At 44.1% G+C, this 20,666-nt stretch overlaps 2 protein-coding genes across 4 annotated transcripts in view; both read left to right on the top strand.

Moving 5' to 3' along the window:
- eIF4EHP (eukaryotic translation initiation factor 4E homologous protein) overlaps window positions 1-20,666 on the top strand; it is a 43,102-nt gene that overhangs the window by 3,336 nt on the left and 19,100 nt on the right. The window lies entirely within an intron of this gene.
- The window catches only part of Syx1A (Syntaxin 1A), a 35,029-nt gene continuing 15,558 nt past the window's right edge, over window positions 1,196-20,666 (top strand). The window contains exons 1-2 of the mRNA XM_017245419.3: window positions 1,196-2,476; window positions 3,824-4,514. Of these exons, the coding sequence (XP_017100908.1) occupies window positions 1,605-2,476; window positions 3,824-3,845 (894 nt within the window). The 5' untranslated portion in view covers window positions 1,196-1,604 and the 3' untranslated portion in view covers window positions 3,846-4,514. The remainder of the gene's footprint in view (window positions 2,477-3,823; window positions 4,515-20,666) is intronic.

The following is a 20,666-nucleotide window of genomic DNA, read 5'->3' on the forward strand; positions in this document are numbered from 1 at the left end:
TTTAAGCTTGAATATAAATTTGTTTGCTCCATTTAGAACCGTGAAACGGTTAAGACCGATTAGAAGCTAGATGTACAAGAAAATACTAAGACTTCGATTTGCAGTATAAATTTCGGCGGTAGAATTTCAATAAAAAGCTAGATCTGGTATTAAAGTAGCTAAAATGCAACGTTAGTAGTGTGGCCATTGTAACGTTATACAGAAAATACCGCGTCAGTGTGCCTGCCCCAATAGAGCATAGTTAGGGTATCAAAAATCCAAGTTCGAATAATTCCAAAAATAAAACTCGCACCGCGGACGACGCACGTCGGACGACCGTCGACGGAATAGACGAAGTTATCAGCGTTTCGCTCCGCGATAAAAATTACGAAAAATTCGCTAATCTCCGGGACTGTATTGGTTTCCTGTTAACTAAAAAAAAAATAAATTAAAGTATTAATATCGCTGCGCGTTCAGCAATGTGCGGGTAAAACAATAGGCGGCAATAACTCTGGCACCCAACATAAAAGTGCGAGCGAGAGCGAGCGAAGTGGCCGTGCGTCCCTTTCCCACCCACCGTACGCAACAAACGAAACGAAAATAAAACGCAAGCAAAAAGGAGAAAGAACAAATAACGCCCACCGTAACACCCCCAGCCCCCGCCCCCTCTTACGCTTGTTGACGAAGCAGCAGCAGTAAAAGAAGAAGAAGAAGAGGCATCAGCACAAGCAGACGGCAGAATTGGAGCTTTGCGCAGAAATCGATTTTTTTGCCCATTTTAAGAGATTTTCGGGAGCCTCTCCCACTGCTGTTCCCCAAAGTCGCCTCTGCGTCCGTGTGTGTGTGTGTGCTGGTGTTTGTGCGGGCGAGCGTGTTTGCGCGAAAGTGAAACAAACAAAAGTAGCCAGGAATTTTGCTAAAAAGAAGCCCAAGATTATTTTAATTGTGGTGATATCGGGCGTGTGGGGGTTTTGCCAGCAATCTTGCCGTTTTCTCGCCCCGTGAGTCACAAAAATCATTCAGCTTTAGCTTTTTAGCTGCTGGCATTGAAGAGGTGCTGCCGCAGCCGCAGCCACAGCCGACGTCGCCGCCCGCAAACACGCGCTCTCACTATCTCTCTCCGCCTGTCTCTCTTGCGAAAAACTTAAGAAAACGGGGCGCAAGAGCAGCACATAAAATAAAAATATTAACCGAAAGTTTCCAAGTGCAGGCAGCCGCATCGGAGGAAAAGTGAAAGAAAAGTAAAATATACTTAATAGCATCCACAAAAAAAAAAAAATAAAAAAGAGCGGCGCCCCTCAAGCAACGGAAAATCAATAAAAAGTCTCTCAGTGGCAAAAAGGCAAAAAGAAAAAAAAAACAACGTGCAAACAAGTTAAAAAGCAAGCTGCAAACTCCGCGCGGGCTTGCACGTGTGTGTGTGTATGTGTGTTAACGTCTAACTGCTAATCGCAAACCGCGTAACAAAAGCTTACGTAAAGCTTAGCGAAAAACACAAAAACAACGAAGCGAGAGCAACAAACGCAACAAAAAAAAAAACACAGAAACCCCAGAAAACCCACACCCCCCCAAAATCATCTAATAACTCTATCAAAAAAAAACCCAGTTAAGCAAAAGCAACAAAAATGACGAAAGACAGATTAGCCGCTCTGCATGCCGCCCAGTCCGACGACGAGGAGGAGACAGAGGTGGCCGTCAACGTGGACGGCCATGACTCCTACATGGACGACTTCTTCGCCCAGGTGGAGGAGATCCGGGGCATGATCGACAAGGTGCAGGAGAACGTCGAGGAGGTGAAGAAGAAGCACTCGGCCATACTGTCGGCCCCCCAGACGGACGAGAAGACCAAGCAGGAGCTGGAGGACCTCATGGCCGACATCAAGAAGAACGCCAATAGGGTGCGCGGCAAGCTCAAGGGCATCGAGCAGAATATCGAGCAGGAGGAGCAGCAGAACAAGTCCTCGGCGGATCTGCGAATCCGCAAGACCCAGCACTCGACGCTGTCCCGGAAGTTCGTCGAGGTGATGACGGAGTACAATCGCACCCAGACGGACTACAGGGAGCGCTGCAAGGGAAGAATACAGCGTCAGCTGGAGATCACCGGCCGGCCGACCAACGACGACGAGCTGGAGAAGATGTTGGAGGAGGGCAACTCGTCGGTGTTCACGCAGGGCATCATCATGGAGACACAGCAGGCGAAACAGACGCTGGCGGACATCGAGGCCCGCCACCAGGACATCATGAAGCTGGAGACGAGCATCAAGGAGCTGCACGACATGTTCATGGACATGGCCATGCTGGTGGAGTCGCAGGGCGAGATGATCGATCGCATTGAGTACCATGTGGAGCACGCTATGGACTATGTGCAGACGGCAACTCAGGACACCAAGAAGGCTCTGAAATACCAGAGTAAAGCGCGACGAAAGAAGATCATGATACTGATCTGCCTCACTGTGCTGGGCATCTTAGCGGCCTCATATGTTAGCAGTTATTTCATGTAAATCTCGAATGCAATTACTTACTACTCACACACTCATTATCCGCATACCTTAACATTACTATATACATGCATTATATACAAGCTCACACCCCCAACACTCGCATCGGGCTCGATCTCGGGTCTGTGTAGGATGTTGCGAAACCCACCCAGAGAAAATGCAAATGAAAATCGAAAGCGAAACCTAATCTGTAAACTGCAAACCAGTGACCCTGAAAATCTCACGAAACTAGGGATCGATTACACCAATTATAGCTAATATATATAGAGAACATTGTATGGTTAGTTTGATTGTACGAATTATGAAGAACAAATGATAAGAGTCTCTACATCTACACCTTACACACGAAACTCAGAATTGATATAGCTACCAGAATATTTAGTGAAAACAATGTAAACAAATTGCTAATTGAAATATTATAAATGAAAACTTACTTGAAAGTAATTGCAAAAAAAGAAAACATGAAATTTTATTGATTATTGTTATAATGCGAAGCAAAAAAAAAAACAAAAAAAGTTTAAATTATAATAAAAGATAGGAACACATTCACATAACACACACTACTCACTGCAAATGCTTGCAAGAAAAGGGAGATCTGTTGATTTCTCGGTTTTCGAACTTTGAAGATGCATTTAGTTTTTGTTTGTTTACATAGTTTAGTTTCCTGTTATAAGCTCTCACCTAAAGTAGCCCATCACCACACACTCACCCACTCACCGAGCAAGACGGAGGAGCAGCAACAAATCTCTAGTTAACTTTGAATATTCATTATAAAGATTGTTTATTATGCGAGATAATAACTATATTGACTATTTACTATAATGCTATTTACTTAACATGTTCATATTTATTGAATGCATATATATATTATATATAGAGATATACAAACACACCACAAATATATATACTAGTTGATAACTCGAAAATCGAAAATAAACTAAGACGAGATATGATCAGAAGCTGAGCAAGTCGATGGAATGCCACTCAGAAAGTAAACACAGCCACCTCACCAACACGAGCACGCGCGCCCTACCCCCCGCCCCCCCAGTCTCCCACTAATCGGCAAACATTTAAGTTTTAGTTCCGTATCTCTTTGGTTGTCGCAGACTTCCCTCGAAACTGGTTTTGTTTTCAATTGCTATGATTTCATCCCAACCGCCAACTCATGCCTCACCCGCCACGCACATTGTACGGCTTTTTCTTTCTTGATTAACCTAATTTATTTTTCGTTTCTTTCCTGCCCCACCACCCCCCCACCACAACAACTAACAATCGGAATGCAAATATGCATACTCCCCATAAACAAAATATGACTGGCATGCTAAAAAACCAATCACACATTGTAGTATTCAAGCCACCAAGAACTAGCATGCACATGCTCATCGAGGCCTGTAATCCGCATAATATTATACATTAAATAATTTGTAGTACAACCGAACCACACAGAAATGCCATGCAATATTATTTATGCAAAACGTAATGTATTGTAACACTCTCGAGAGAAAGACACGCGGAGAAACGCTTTCGCTTTAAGTAGGAACTGCCTTTTGTTAATGCACCTGGAAAGCCACCACAGGGCTGCGCCAAGTGGTGAATTTCTATCGATTACCCACCACTCGCAACTGTCAGAGTTGCATTCTGTGCACGTTTTTTCCACTTCCGTTTTCCACTTTTGATCTTTTGTCGAACGAGAAGAATGCCCCAATTCGCCACGACAACAGCAACAACCAGCACTTGACCACAACAACAACAACACCCAGCCAACACCGCGTTTAAATCAAATCAAAACCACTATCGTAATCGACGCCGACTTCGTATTATGCCAATCAATCAAACTGCATTTGGGTATCGAACAACCACAAAATGCAATCCATAAGCCCGATAACATATAAACAAATCAATTGTAACACGCGACTCCGCCCCGCCAGTTCCAGTTCGTCAGTTCTTTCCCGCTTCCAGTTACCAGTTACCCAGCGACAGCTACAGCTACAGCTTCCAGCGAGAAACAGCTGCAGTGCCCCATTCCCGTGCACCGAGGTGAGTAATATACAATAATTATTCAACATTTAGCATTCTTTTATCGGCAATTCTCGCAATTACTCTCTCTACGTCGGAGTTTCCCTCGCGAGTCGCGACTTGTCGCGGTCAACATTGAATAATGGTCGAAGGTCGCGTTTCATGTCCTCCAACTTCCAACGTCCACCGCCCCTCCCCAGCCCAGTCCCAGTCCCAGTCCCCTATTCTATAAATGCGTGCCCTTTGTGTTGTGACATTTCGAGTTTCAAGTGTGCGAAAGAGCACGAGAGGGGGGCGGCGAAACAAGATCTGGCGGACAAATGAAGCAAAACAGAAATAGCTAATTATACTCATTGTTGAGGGGGTATACCTATTTTTTATCCATCACGGCCTAAAAATGCCAATGACATCACTATAGACATCACCTGGGAATTAAATTTAATTTAAGGGAATTTAAGGGGGTCTTCGAATCTATAAATTTGAGAAAATTGACAAATTTAGTTTTTTAAATGTTTGACATTTTGAACAGAATTTGAACAGAACTCTCTGAACAGAATTTAAAATAAGAATTCATTTTAAAGTTATCGTCGTTGAAGTGTCGTGGAAGTAGACCGATAAGACGGACGACTGAAACTTAAGACGCGTTTTTTGCTCAAAACAACTTTTTATGATAAGGTCGTTTTTTTAAGTTCTTTGTATTTGTAGTTCTTGAATTTTTTGAAATTCGTCATTAATATTTATCGAATATTTCTATATCATACAGAAAAAAATAGAAGAGAAAGTTTGTTTTATTTTTAAAAATGATTCCAAAAGTAGAACAAATTGTGAAAAAATCGATTTTTGGTTTTAATAGGCGCTATGGTATACAAAAAATGTATTTTCGGGTTTTTTTGTTTATTAAGATTTAGACGACTCCCTCGTTTCTTTTTTCAAGAGTCTAATTCGTGTCAACCAGGACACGCCCTTTGTTCTCTCCGTTTAGTACTGCATACTTCTTTTAAAAACTATTATTCTTTTTGTTTACCTTATTGTGTATTCTGCTTAAATGTAAATAGACAAATTAGGAATCATAGTATCCATTAAAATGGGTAATAAAAAGATCAAACGCTTATATTTAGTGAATTAATAAAAAACTCTCTTAATTCTACTGTCTGATTAGAAGACCCCCTTAAGATACATACATTTGGTTAATGTAATTTAGAAAATGAGTGTATGTCTGGTTCTAAACTAGTCTGTCCCTCTTAAATATTAAATATTCCCATTCAGCGCGTTCTTCCCCCAACACAGCTGCCTGTATTCCCCATCTATTGGCCGGCTCTTGTCATCTACGGTCATTAAAAAAAGCATTAATTAGTACACACTCTCTCTGGCCTGGCGGAGCATTAAAACAATTGCCCAGATAACGAATATTTATGTAGAATAATTAATATGTCTATTGAAAGTTTATATTTAATTACTTAATACCCTGATCAGGCCCAGTAAAGTTGATTAGTGCATCCAGTGCAATAATTTGAAAAGTTATGGAAATAAACCACAGCATCTCGGCCGGCGATGATCTCATAGGATTCGTGGCGAGTTATTTTTTGGACTGACCCAATCACTTGAAAGCTCAGATCTGGTGGTTTTTGCGGGGATGTTTTGTAAGTGATTTCACACTTTGCTGTTTCGTGCTTTTAGGTTCCCCCTTTTGGGCTTCAAGACACACGAGCATGTGGAAATGTTTCTCAGTGATTTCGCTTTATATCACGAATTAAGCTCCGCCATTTCTATGGCCACCTTTCTACCGCTCCATTCATTAATCTTGGCTCTAACTTCTTTCGTGATGACCCCTCAGAAGAGCACGATATCGTGTCGGTTGCGTGTGTGGCATGAAAGCATTATCTGCACAAGTTTTCTATACTATGGATGTGTGTCGTTTATCATGTATCATTTCATTTTGTTTCCCCGCCGCTTCCTGTCAGCGGCAACTGAATAGGCTGAATGGGTAACGCCATCGTCAGGCCTCTAATGCGAGTCGAACATGCAGTGCAGAGTTCGCGCCTCCCCCGTTCAGAAATAAAAAGCTTGAATTGAGTCATCGTTGTCACCCAGCGACCTTACTCGCGCCTGCCCTCTGCCTGCCCCTCGTTTTAATTTTGCAATTTTCAATTCAATGAGTAATCTGAATATTACAAGGCTTCTAGATATCATTCGAATCAAACCCGATATATCCAAATACTATGACGGGTCTCCGATCAAAAGTTTATTTACACTCTTCCCCAATTAGTTATTAATCGGTTCGAGTTCAAATACAATATTCAGGTGCGCAGAGGCCTTTTCGCATAGATAAATGAGGCGATCAAGCCACAGGGTGAATCATCAATGTTATCACTTGATAATGAGTCCACAAGTGGGCGGAGATAACACCCATCCAGTGAAGCCAGCCAGTCACCCGTCCACTGGCTCTCTATTTGTTCCACCACCCATACACCCACACACCCAAATGCAATTAAAAAGTTGAACTCTCGAGTGACAAACCCCCTTGATTCTCGTGTAACCATTTTTTCAATGTCTCTTTGCCTTTTTACCTTGTTGGACTCCATCACATCGCCTTTGTGTGCCTTATTGTTTGCAGGCCCCCATGTGGTAGGAATGCCCGCAGCATTTATTACGCTTCCTAAGAGAGGGTATATCTTATGCTGTATTTATTTTGGCAATTCTAATGGATGATGAATTTTATTTAATTTGTTTTGCAGTCTCTGACTTTTTTATTGAAGTATTTGCGATGTCCTTCTTGAATCTATGGTCCTTCTCAAACCTCTCGTATTTGGTGACCCTGCTGCAGTGCCACGCCCCCTGCAGCAAACATCTGCCAGTCATGAATTCAATTTGTGTATTTATCTACATTTTTTGCTTCGCTTGTCAGCTTTTCTTTTTATTTTCGTGGTGGTGTCTGTCTATTACTTCGATTGCTTGCCAAATCAAACACAAGTAGTATCTATATATTTTTTGTGGTACAATGTTTTTATCTGTGTGGGAGTTTTTTCGCCAGTTCAACTTTGTCTGGTGAGTCACATATTTTGCCGGCTTATGACTGGCTGACTGGCTGTTGTTGCGTTTTTAGCTGTGGCTGTCAGCCTACGGTTTGATTTATTGATTCACATCGGGAAGCTTCAAGCTTGTCTCTACAAATCGAAGTTCGCCGGGGTTCGAGGGCTCTTCAAGCTATTTCATACGTTCGTGCGAAGTTTTTCTATGTATTTGTTGAGACTATCCATTGTCTTGTTAACTGTTGAAACTTGTCTGCCAAGATGTTCTCGACAGCGCTCGTTCTTCCTTTAAAAGTTTGTGATTTGCCGCTGCATGAGGGGCCAAAGTCTTCGAGCACCGACCATGTAAGAAGTTGCCAAGCACAAAGTAAAAGGAAGCCTGCATCCTGCGTTCCGTTTCCTGCCTTTCCCCATCGGATGCAGGCGAATTCTTTGAATTTATCTACGGAATAATAAAATCTAGAACCAACTAAAGCACAAAGTGCAAACTTGATTTAAATTTGCGAGTTTCTAGCTTTGGAACTCTGTGAGGAGGTCCGTATTTTTAATTTCTTCCCCACCTCGTCGGCATTGAAATCAATTTGCCTAAAACTTGTGTATTCTGCCAAACAGGACGGCAAAAAAAGGATAGGATATCGATTTTTGGCCTCGCTCGGAAACAATTTGTTAATTGAAAACCAAAATTTCATGCCTCGGAAGATGAGTTGGCTCAGAGGTGTGTTGAGAAAACGGGCACGGTCCTTGAAACGGCATGTGGGTTGTGGGTGGTTTCATTTGACCCATGGGTCCCATATAACAGGAAAAAAAACACACACCGGCAGCCCGGTTTTCAGTGTGAGGGCGTAGATTTTGTTATGGAAGCAGAATTAATTTTCAGTTTGCCAAACAACAAATTTTCATGGGCGATAAAATGTATAAAATCCCCCAAAACTAATTAAACTGCGACAAACTTTTCGAGAATTCAAAGCTCAACAGAAGCTGGGATAAGCTCAGGTAAAAAAGAACAAAATGTTTAGATTTTATTTTATGAAATACAATTGTGTATAAAAACAAGCTTAATTTTCTACACAAAGTCATATTCTGTTTGATTATGCATTGGCCCTGCGGGTTCGTCCCTTGATACCTGTGGTTTAACCCTTTCTGGGTTGCCTTCTTCCCTTCGAGGCAGGAGTTAATTTGCCTACTTTTATGTACTTCCCCGGCTTGACCACGCCCACCTGCCCCTTTATGCCAAATTATATGTGTATTTAATGCTGCTGCAGAAAAACAAAGCCGAGTATCAACATATAATGTGTTCTGCCGGGCATTTACGAACGCTACCAGAAAAAGGCTGAAAACCTGACCCAGAAACGCGAAGCGGGTGGAAAAAAATGGGTCTTGTTGGGGGGCTCTTCTCGTTACCAAAAGGGTTGAAACTGATTTCGAGTCCCAAGGTTGAGCCAGGCTTCTGGCGAATTTTCATATTTCTCCCTTTGTTTTCTCTGCGGTACAGAAAAGTACAAAAAATGAAAAGAAAACTGAAATTCGCACATTTAAATTCCGTGCGCCTCGCTTCATCTTCAATTTCCTTTTAAACTTGGCTCACAAAGACGAAGAAATGGCAGTTAACCAAGCGTGATGCCAAAAGAAAGAAGAGTGAAAAGGTTGAGACCATAAATATTAATGATGGCAAGGAGGGTATTTGCCTTTAATTAAATGAACCTCTTATGCGTATGGTTTTAAATGGCTGAATTGTTTTCTCTTTCACTTCAAGATTAAAATCTTTATGTTGTAAGTAGCTTTTTTTGCAAAAATAAAATGTAAGAAAATTGAATTTTTTGCCAGCAATTCGCATGTTTGAAACATGTCCTGGTTCAGTTTACTGTACTAATAAAAAAGACACAAGAGCTTCAGGTGTAGCCGAACATGGTATACCTTTGTGGATAAAAAGTCATTTGCTTTTATTGATATAGAATATATATGATATAATATAATATGATTGATACTTGCATATGTTCTGTAATAACTTTAATAACTAATAAGAACTTTAGTAGATATCCTATACCTATAATATACTATTGTTTTGATATGAATTTCAAATGAAGTTTCCAGATTCTATCTAGATTCTCAGTTCTTAGATTCAAAAACACTATTTGCATAGTTCGATTGGACACACGGACAGACATACATACAAGACAAACATAGTATATAGATTCTGATCCTTCATCAGAGTATCTATATAGGATCTGAGGATCTCTTTAATTATGACCAAGATATACATAGATATACTTTTATAGAGCTGTTCCCTTTACTGCATTATACACTTTTTAAGTAAAACGTTAATAGCCCCTGCTATTACAGAGTGTAAAGATTCCATGAGGCACAAAGTTTTTATTGCGTTGAAACTTTCCGGGTGCAGGCCTGAGCGGCAAGTGAGTTTTGCGTAATTTTATTTGGGCGTTGATTGACACCTTTGTTGGCCCTCCCAGACCGCCCTGTTCACCTCCAGCCCGCATAAATTCACCTTTCCTCTCAGCTGTCTCTAATTAAGTTGCTCACGAAATTCTGCTTGCACTCGCAGGCGAAAAATTTGCATCTTGGAGGGAGGAGGAGCGAAAGGATAGTGCCCCGAATTGCAATCAACGAAAAGGCGCTGAGTAATTACAGTTGTCGAAGCGAGAATGGAATGCAGAAAGCCGAAAGGCTTGAGAAGCAACAAGGGCGGAAGCAAGGCGAACCATAAAGCTCTGGAGAAAAAGAAAACGGATAGCCGTCCGGGTGGAAAAGCACAGCTGGCCAGGATCCCAGGCCATAGTCCCCTGTTCTCGAAGGACTAGGAAGCCAGTGTGGAAGAGTGGCGAGCAAAGTGCCGAGCCAGGGGCACTGCCAACTCCTGCAAGTCACTGACAAATGGGCTTGACATTGTTAACCCTAAGCAAATAGAAAGGAGAAAAGTCCTGCAGCCTTGTTGGGCTAACTAGGTGATGGAAAATAAGAGACTACAAATTTATGGAAAACTTTAAAGTGGTTGGCTCTGCAGTCTCCCTGGAATTTTCCATTGCATGCCTCGAGACGTGCCGATAATTTCATTTGCCATAATTTCAACCTTTGCACTTTGCCTTTTTCCGCTGCCCCTGCCTTCTGCACAGCAGGATAATAAGCAGCAGGAGCAGGATGACAGCAGCACACCAGAAACATTAACTAAACCGCATTACGGCAATCAGATGGAAATAGCAGCAGTCGGAGCAGGGGAGTCGGAGCGAGCTCCTAGTGGGTCTTCAGTTCATTCAATTGCAGAGACGACTCGCCAGTGGCTTGTCCTACCGCCCTCTCCTTGTACTTTTTTCAGTCCCCAGTCATCGCCAGCATTTTCCTCTGCCTGGGGACCCAGGTCTGGGCTGGCTGCTGGAGGCGTCGTTTTCCTAAAAGGAAAACTGCCGGTCGTGCTCTTTTATTTAGTTGGCGGTCTCTTGGATAAATTCTTGAAATACATGTACTTTTTAAATAAAGCTTAAAGCCTCGGGTTACAGGGAAACTCACCTGTTCTAGACACTCTCTAGCATTCCGTTAACACGACTTGATTTTCCCACAAAAGCTTCAACAGCTAACCCCTTTTTGGGATATCTTCTGGTACCCTCTGGTATTGCAACACCTTCCAGCTGTTTCCCGAGCACTTTTAGTAGAAATCCCAAGGTTCTCGAGAGGTTGAGGGGAGCTGAACTGCGACCGCGATTTGCAATAAAGGGAAACAGCGAATTGCATTGCTGCAACGGGTGCTAATGGCTTCATTGTTGGCGTCGCACCCCGTGATTACTGCCACCCCCTGAGGGGCTCCCACCGGCCTTCAAATGTCAAGAGCAATTGCAAATTACCGCCAAAGTCAGACGGAAAGAGGACGAGAGCTAATTAGATTGAATTTGAATATTAAATTGTTGTCGAGGATATGATTAACTTGGCCGGGGGTATTAATTAATTGCCAGGAGATGTTCCCTGGGAGTGCAGTTATCCTCCGGCCAGAGGATGTCCACGCTCCCTACCCGCCCTCCCTCCCCGCTATCGACCGCAGCTCGTCCTGCTCCACAGCCTTGTGTGGTTTTAACGAGCTGCCCTAAGCTATTTAAGTCTGACCATGGAATGCTCTTATGCGCCCCTATTGTAAGCGAACATTATCGCAGGATATGAAAGGAATTTCTTCAATTAAACTATGTTCTAAAGCTTATAATTTGCAGTCGCCATGCAAATTTTTCTCCAGCCAAGCTCCCATCTAAGGAAGAGGTTGCAATATACCTAAAAGCCTCAAAGACGCCACATGTAACCCCGGAGTCCTCGCTTCAAATCCCATTTCATTCCCCGTTGCGTATACGCCTCGTTATCCTCGCAACCACATGAATCCCCATAAAGGGCGAACTGTATTTTCAGCAGCATTTTTGTATCTTATTTATGAAAAGCTACATTTTAAGTAATTTTTTCTTTGCTGGCTGTTGTGGTTTCGGCTTCTTGGCCCCTCCTCCGACTTGTGGGACAATTTGTCCAAGGCGTTTCCTTCCGGGCTGGTGGAGGCGTGGCAGCAGCAGGGACATGCCAGTGTCGACTTCCTTCCTGCGTTCCTTCGAGTTCTTTGTGCGTAAAATAAAAAAAAATAATGAAAGGTGAAGGGGATGGGTTGGGTGGTCAGCATACTGGGTGCCGTCTTAGGAGTTATGGATACACTGCAGAATGACCTTCCAGGGAAAACTAAAAGTTTTATTTGCCAACAAAATAATACATTTATTTTATTATATTTTTTTTTTTATTAAAAACGGTTTGAGAAGAAAGGCTTCTAGGGATGAATTTCTTTCTCTGCATTCGTACGAGAGTACGATTTTTGGTTTGTGGCTTACGTCATATTTTATTGTTGCTTCGCACAGTTGGCCTGAAAGGATTTGGCTTCTTCTGGAGGCACGTTACCATGTTGTAAAACTCATTCATATGACAACACAACACATGTGCAGGAAGCAGGAAGACAGGAAAGCAGGAAAGCCGGAAAGCAGGAAGGGAGTGTAGGTGAGTGGGACAGCATCATCATCGTCGTCATTATTGTCGGGTGGACCTCAGTCGGTCACAATGTCAAACAGAACTGTACACCACAAGCACACACACTCACTCGCACACACACATACCAACAAAGCAAAGCTCAGTAAACGCCGAAAAAAAACACAAATGAGCGAAACAAAAATGGCAAAAACAAGCCGCACACATACACACCCACCTACTCACTCGGCCTCTCCGCACTTGGTTCCATTTTTTCTTGCCGTCTTCCGTTTCCTCTTTGCACTGCTCTTCCTTCCTTCGCTTTGGGGCTTAGGCAACTAATCCATTTCGCTTGCTATTTTTAACAGCGGCGCGGACTCCCAAGGGTCCCAGTAGCAACAGTAGGAGCTGGAACAACAAAGAGCGTCGCCGTCTGCGTCGCAGCTGTGGCAAATCAAAAGCCGCTCACACCCACACCGCCTCACTGCAGCGGCAATCGAATAAACAGTGGCGTGCAATAATGTGTGGTTGCGGGGCTGAACCTAAACCCTTTTAACTAAGTAGTTGGGAACTGTTGGCCGATTCCCAGTGCCCCCTGACACAATGTCGCTGACGCCACTGCCTCACACACACGCACTACCCCTCGGGTTAGGCTACAGTATTTTGGTACTCGCTGCGCAAGGCGCTCTCTCTTCAGCCTTAATTCGCTCTTTTGGCTTTTCCTCTCTTTGGGCTTCCTGAAATGTCACTGCTGCTGTGGGCTGGGTGTTTTATGTGGCACAGTGTTAATTTCCACACGGGGTACACACACACACAGGCATACACAGGTCGGAAGAGGAAAAGGCTGGATCTGAGTCTGAAACTGAAACTGAAGCCCGCCTCACGCAAAATAACTTTGTCTTTAGCGCCACTGCTCCGCCTAACCTCACCACGGCTCACCTCGGCGCCCAACTTTGCCGAAACTCACCACCTCGCCTGAGCCCCATCGGCTTTGTCCACATCCTGGCTTTGCGTGTGTTTCCATTCTGGTTTTGTTTCGTCCTTTTGTTTTTTCAGTTTTTTTGATGTTGGATTTCACGTGTGCTGGAGAGAGACGGAAGGTGGAGCTTAATTGACGTTCTCGAAACTCCCAAAAAAGAACAAAATATCTGTCAGCACGTGTGAGCAGCGCAAAGGGGTTGCTGAAGTGCGAGCTTCTTAATTAAATATAAATATTTTAAAATCCCCTTATATGAAAGTTTATTTGAAAGTTTGCCCCTCGTTTAAATATTTATTTCAAAAAGAACTCTAAAATAAAATGCCTTTTCAAGTCATTACTCATACGCACCGTGTGGAATAATTATTACTCATACGCAGTGTGGACCATAGAAAAGTTTTATCTATTTAAAGTATGTTTTTTCTCTTATAATAAAAAATGGCAGTTACTTCTAAAAGAGTAACATATTACCTACCATTTGACAATTTCCCATTCCAAGAATTTCACGCTGCGTTTCTCTAGTTATGTTGGCCAATTTAACTCAACTAACCAACTACATCAGATGGGTGGGTGTATTGCTCCAAAAGTGGCCACCCCTCCCACAGCTGAGCACAAAATCGCATTACTGGTCAGCCAAATCGATGCGACCTCCATCCTGGTAGCGCTATTGTCTGAACTGCTCCGGTCTGCGTCTGTCCCTCGGCACTGCTGCGGCTTCGGATCGGGCTGGAGATTACCGCTCCCCGACATTATCCCATAAAAGCAGATAGAACACAACACTCACTTATCGCCGCAGGCATATCATTTAATTTCAACATTATTTGTCATATATACGGAGCAGGAAGGACGCGGCCAGGGTGTGGCAGGCGGAGCGAGATGGAAACAGTGTTGTTTTGCCATTTGGGGCAGGCACCAAATAAAATGCGCTATTAATTAGTTTCCCCAACATTGCTTTTCTCTCTCTGGCTGCCAAAAGGCCTCAGGATAGATAAAGTTCCACACGGAAACCGGCACTGAGAAAATACCAGCAAACGATTGCTAATTAGGTCCTTGAAGGGACTTAAAAAGGGGGATATCTAACCCAATAAGTTGCATTTACCAGCCATGGCCCATTGAATAAAAAGTACTTAAAACTCAATTGCTAATTGGCTTATTTCATTTTGGAAATAGTTTTTCTCAGTGACCACACTCTTAGGAACTTTTATTGTGCTTCCCACAAAAGTTGGAAGCCCACTCGTCCTTCCTCGTGCTTTCTCTCCGTTCACCACTCGAGTCCTTGTCGGAAATTTTTGTAGCCTTTTCCGTCGCGTCATTCCAGCTATCTGTGTTCATGACTTGTAATTATTTTGGCTGCGCTGGCTATCATTGGTGTGTTGTTGTAATTTTTGCTCCTTCTCCTCGTCGCCTTGTGCTCGGCGTGTCCTTTGGGCACAATTACTTTTGGCACTAAATTTATTTTTATTTGCCCCTGGGCCGCCAAAGGCTGCTGCGCCGTTGGAATTAATCAAACCCTGGGCCGCCATGTTGCTGTGGCAGGCCAGCATTATGTTGCGACAGGACTGGCGGGGGCGTGTGCTCTATCCACACATAGATCACGCCCCGATTGATTGGAGCAGCTGCCGCATTGTGGACTGCACGTCAATATGTAAACTGCAATTGATTGATTGATGGATGGCTCGAGTGTGGGCGGGCGAGAGGCCCCAAGGATGAATGACCTGCAGGGAGTCCACACACAACTGCCGACAAAAGGTATTAAGTTACCTCTATGTGTAAAGTCGATTAAATCGTCGACGGCCGTATTTGAGAAGTCAATTAGCTTTAGTTTTTATCAAAACCATTAAAGCTAGAAAGGTAATATTTTTTAAATCGAGTTTAAAGTTGGGCACTCCAACCCTGGCAACGGTTTGTTGAACCCTCCTGGCGGTGGAGGAGTTCAAACGCCCGTCCTTTGGGTGGCTCAGGTGAGCTAGCCCACCTGCCACGGTTCATTCAGCTCCGCGGCCCCTCCCATTCTCGCTCCCGTGCCTCACGGGGTCGGGCATTATATAACGAATTTCTCTTGAAATTGGAAGTTCGCTTTCGGGTGGGCCCTTTGCGCTCAGCCACTACACTCGCCGTCATTGTCGTTGCTTATCTGTTGGCCATTTTTGTTGTTCTTCTTAATTTGCATTTGTTTCAGGCCGAAAGAGCACACACCACAACTCAAAACACTGAAAATATATGTATGGAAACAGAAAGCAAACAAGAAGCGAGAAATTTGATGTCATAGACCCGGTTTAGACCCCAGCGACTGTTGGCCAAAAGCTGGCGGCTCTCTTGTGTCGCTTCTGGCTCCGGCTGATTCCACCTTCATTTCGTTAATGTTTCAGTTTGCTCCTCAAGGCCAGGGCATATCAAATTGTTTAACGACTTTTTCTTTATTGTCTGTCACCTTAGACTTGGTTTGTTTTCGTGTCTATTTTTCTTTTTTTGTAATTCGGTTTGATAATGTGCGGCGATGACGGCATTGAAATGACATGCCGTTGTTGTTGGTTGCCCCGTTTTATGGGCTTTCTCGGCGGGCTCTCTCCTCTCGTTTTGGCCAAACGACTTTCAGATGTCAGCAAATGTAAATCTGCAGCAACCCTCTGGAAGCCCCTCGTTATAAATGGTTTGTTCATTTGCCATCCGACCAGTTTGCACGGCAGTGTATGAATCCTGAATCAGAATCATTTCTTGAGTTACTTTCCCGGCCGAGTGGAGGGTCTATTTATATTCATTTTTGTAATGGGGATCTCGTGGTTGGGATTTGCGAAAAACTTCAAATGGTTTCTTGTTTTAAATATTTGATTCTGTTTCTTGAATTGAATCTAAAGAGTTTTTCCAAATGAATTCAAACCAGCCTTTGTGCTTCCCTTGCCTTGTTGCAGACCCCTTGGGCATTAAGAACAGATTTCCATTTTTGTTCCCGTTTGTTTTACTTCTCTGGGGGCTTGCCGGCATCCTCTGGCTCTGGCCTGCTACCAAAGCTTTCTCCCGGATCTCGAGTTGCGAACTCTGGTCTTAATGGAATTGTTAATGCTAATCGCAGTTGCAAGACCCTCCTCCTGTTGCATGGCGGAGTTGCTCCTCGTTTGTTGGCTCTCAAATTTATGCCGAAAGTAATTTGCAGCTACAGGCATTTGGGCCAAATAGAATTCAGTGCTGGAAGAGTGCCATAAAGCTGCCTCCAAGTGCAGTGCGAATGTGGGGCCCGCCTTAAAGCTGCCTGGGGCGGGAAGGCAGGCATCCGTTCCTCCAAAGCGCCACTTGTGCATCATTTGCAAACCGTCTTCGCGGCCGTCAGCGGCGTCATTAAAAGCACAATTGCTCCCTGCTTAAGTTTTTTGGGGCAGCGAGGCGCAGAAGTTGTTATGAGAGACACTTAAGGCAGGATAATCATTTAAAGACCTCTTAGGATTGCCAAAATTTCAGAAATTCCTCGCAGAAAAGTAATGGCTTTTTGAGGAAGAAAAAGTTTGTTCCGGGAGATTTCTGGAAGTGAAGCGAGGTCTTTGAGCCTGAGGCCCTTATTAGAAATTCAATTTAATCATATTTTCAGGCACAAACCCGCACTGCAATCTCGTTTTCTATTTGCCTATCTATTTATTCATACATATTAGCAAAGCTCTTTCCCCGTGTTTCGTGTTGTTTGGGGCCGTCACATCTAAATTAATAAATTACATTGGCGAGCCAACAGTTTTCGAGAACTCTTGGCGCTTTATTGCATTTGCATTCGTTATTTATGGCCGCCCGGGGCTGGAAAACGGCGGGCCGGCGTCTTGTTACCATGTCAATCATGATTATCGAGCGTTTTTCCTGCCTTGACTTTGACTTTGGCAATTTGTTTTAATTTAAAGACCACAATGAATCCAGCGCCGCGTTTATTTGGGGTTCGTCCTAACCGCCCAAATCGCTGTGGCAATTCGTTCTTGTTCTTCGTCGTGATCCCAGGCTCTTCGCTGGCTTTTAATCAGGCATTCCTGGCTAGATTTCGTTGCTGGCCTCCTCATCCACTGGTGTTTTTCTATCTGGCCCACGTCATCTGTTAGCTGTTTGTTTGCTCTCGCGCCCTGAGCCTTTCCCTGCCCCCATCTCGAGTGGCCGGAGTCTTTAATTTGGTCTCTGGGCTTATCTAGACCGGGCCAAATCTCTTGGTTTTCCTTTTTTGGGCTGGGCTGCTGACAACGCCACTTTGTGTTGTTCCGAGCGGGTAATAAAAACCGCTTGCCCCTGTGGCCTGCCACTCTTTCAAGAACATTTATTTTGGCAGGACCGCCGCACGCCACACACACCGCACACACCAGGAGCCAAAAGCAGCAAAGAATTCTCCTCGACAATTATCGCATTGGGTTTTTGTAACTGCCCCTGGTCCCCCTGCCCCGAGTGTGACTCAGCCACAGAACCACGCACCAAAGTCATAGCTAATAATAAATATATATATTTTCTTTCTGGCCCGCATAAACACGAACCAAATTTCCCGAAGACGTCTTGGCGTTGTTGTTGTTTACTGCTGACGTGTGCTTGCCATAAAAATCCGGCAAAGTAAGACGACCTTGCCCTGGCAACAGAGCGCCCCGAAAAGGGACAGGGTCGCGCGCTGCCCCCAGAAGTTAGGGGGCGATTCCCGAGCAGATATTTTGGCTAGAGTTGGATCCACCGCCGAAGGGACCCAACGGGAACGGAACTCAATTTGCATTACATTTACTTTGTTCGCATAATATTTTATAGTCGTACTTTTGGGCCACACACTCCTCCCCCCGATATGTACATACAAATTGGGGGTTTCCAACGGAAAGAGTTGTGGGTGGAGCCTGTCAAGTCGGAGGAGTGGTGATGTTTTGGCGCAGGGAGGATTTACAATGTAGGGCAATAAAGAGATTGAATACTTTTTTAAATAATTCCACTTTCTCTAACAAAGTTTCTCTATCATATTTTACTCCCGACAGCCGCCTGACAATAAAACACAGCCATATATAATATTTGATTAGCTGCCACCACTGTCGATACACACTTGGCGCCAGTTTAATGAAGCAATCAATCCGCTGGGCCTCTGCCTTCGGACTGCTTTGCTTTTCAACCCATTCTGATTGGGGTTGGCTGGGAAAACAATAAAACTTCGCAGTGACCCATCGTAAATCTCGCAGCGGGACTGAAACTGAGAGATCCGTATAATTTTGAGCATCCTTCCGACGGTCCTCTGCCTCGACTCGCCTCAACGGATGAAAGAACAAAGCCGGAACCCGAAAAGTGTTGCCTACTTCTTTGGGACTGCCTTCCGGGGAGCCCGAACAGAAGCCTGACCTTTGACTCGGGTCCTGTTTCTGCTGCTTTGTATACACAGCGAGCGGCGGCAAGGCAATGTGCGTGTGCTCGTTATTAAGGTGACCCGGAGCAGGCGGAAAAAACACAGAATTTCTCAAAGTTCACCGCTCGAGGCGCACTTGTAACTTTCCACATAAATTAACTGTCAAAAGAACAGAGTCCTGCCGCAGAGGGGAAGCGTTAGCTGTGGTATCCTGCCGCCCAGAAATTTCCTTGTAAATTTGTCTTGTAATTACATTCGCCAGTTGTGTTGTTCCTGCCCCTGTCTTCGGTCTAATAACAATCATAATTAATCAAAACTTGAAACAAACGAAAATATTTCATCTCGAGAGTGTTTGGAAAAAAAATTGGCACACGTCATGGAGGCTGCCACGAGGCGAGTCAATAAATCGCCCTTAATAGGATTACCGGTATAAATTCCCGGGATAATTGTCCCTTTATGCCATTATAACAATAAAATTCATTTTCCACGCTTTACAATTGCAGACGCAATGAATAAATTCATTTCGAAAAGAAGGAAATATAAACCAAATAATGATATCCCCGTGACCTGTCATAAATTATACATTTGTATGCGCATAATGTATGCTGAATGCGCCGCAAGGACACGGTCTACGCTCTAAGGATACCTGTGATGCCACGAGTATCACGGGTGCCCTGCGTAACCACTTAAGCCCCGTTTTGACTGCGCCGAGGTCAGATCTATTTGCGTATCTCTGGATTTTCTTTCTTTTGTTTGCTGATGCATAAATAAATCCCCAAATTAGTCAAGTCAGATGGGGAATTTGTCAGGTTTTGGCTGGGCCGCCCTATAGAGATAGTCACTGTTCCTCGGGCCTGTCCCAGTCGTCTCCTCCTGCGCCCCGCCTAGTGGCTGCTTCGATAAAACATTTTGATTTATTTAGGAGGTCAGCCAGGGCAACAGTGTTTGCCTTCTTACAGACAACGCGACATACTCGTATCTTGATACACGATGTGGATGTATGTATATCCAGCCGTGCCTAGATCCCCCCAGAGGTGTACTGTGACAGCTTGCTTAGGCGGGGATACACATAGCCGAGGGCTTTGCCACACAGCGTTGACCTTGTCGTGCAATCGTCTTTTTCTATGCAGTTGGGGGAGGGAGGGGCGGGTCATGATACATCGCCGTATCTTCAAGTTGTTTGCTAATTAGTAACTGGCAACATATCACACTTAGCACGGCGCCCGTAATGAAGTTCATTATGAAAAATGGTTCCCTTTTCGTTCTCCTCAAAAGGCGCCCTAATGATTAGTCATAAATTTGTTAAACTTTTCCCCGTCGCTCTCGAGGTGTTTGGCTTAATATCTAGCCAATTTATTGGCAATTTCTTTGCCATCACCTGATGCCACGCCCTGCTCCCAGCTCCCAGCACCCAGCTCTCAGCCAAAATGGCTTCAAATAAATTGTCTCTCTCGGCCTATCTGAGGCCTTAAATTTGACATTTCTCATATCGGCATCGGGCCGACTGCCATTCATTTCCTTTGGCTCTAGCCGTGATTTATATTCGCCGGTTGGGTTTATTTTTTTGCGATTCCGTTTTTATCAAGTACATACACCCAAAATCAGTTGGGTGAGTTATCTGGCAATTTGGGGCCCGAGCAAGTGAGAATACTCGTCCACTCGGGCTCGTCGGTGCACAGCCCGTCTAGCAATAATGATAATGAGAGCCCGATAAGATTTGCGGCTTAATGAAATTGAAATGGGGATCTGTTAAGGAACAACATGCTTGGTTCATGACTAATAGTCCCTAGTTGAGTTTTTAAGGGCTGCTTGTGAATGGAACTAGATTATGTTGAAGGTCAAGCAAGAGGGCA

Source organism: Drosophila bipectinata, chromosome 3R (assembly GCF_030179905.1).
Source record: "Drosophila bipectinata strain 14024-0381.07 chromosome 3R, DbipHiC1v2, whole genome shotgun sequence".
Lineage (NCBI taxonomy): Eukaryota > Metazoa > Arthropoda > Insecta > Diptera > Drosophilidae > Drosophila > Drosophila bipectinata.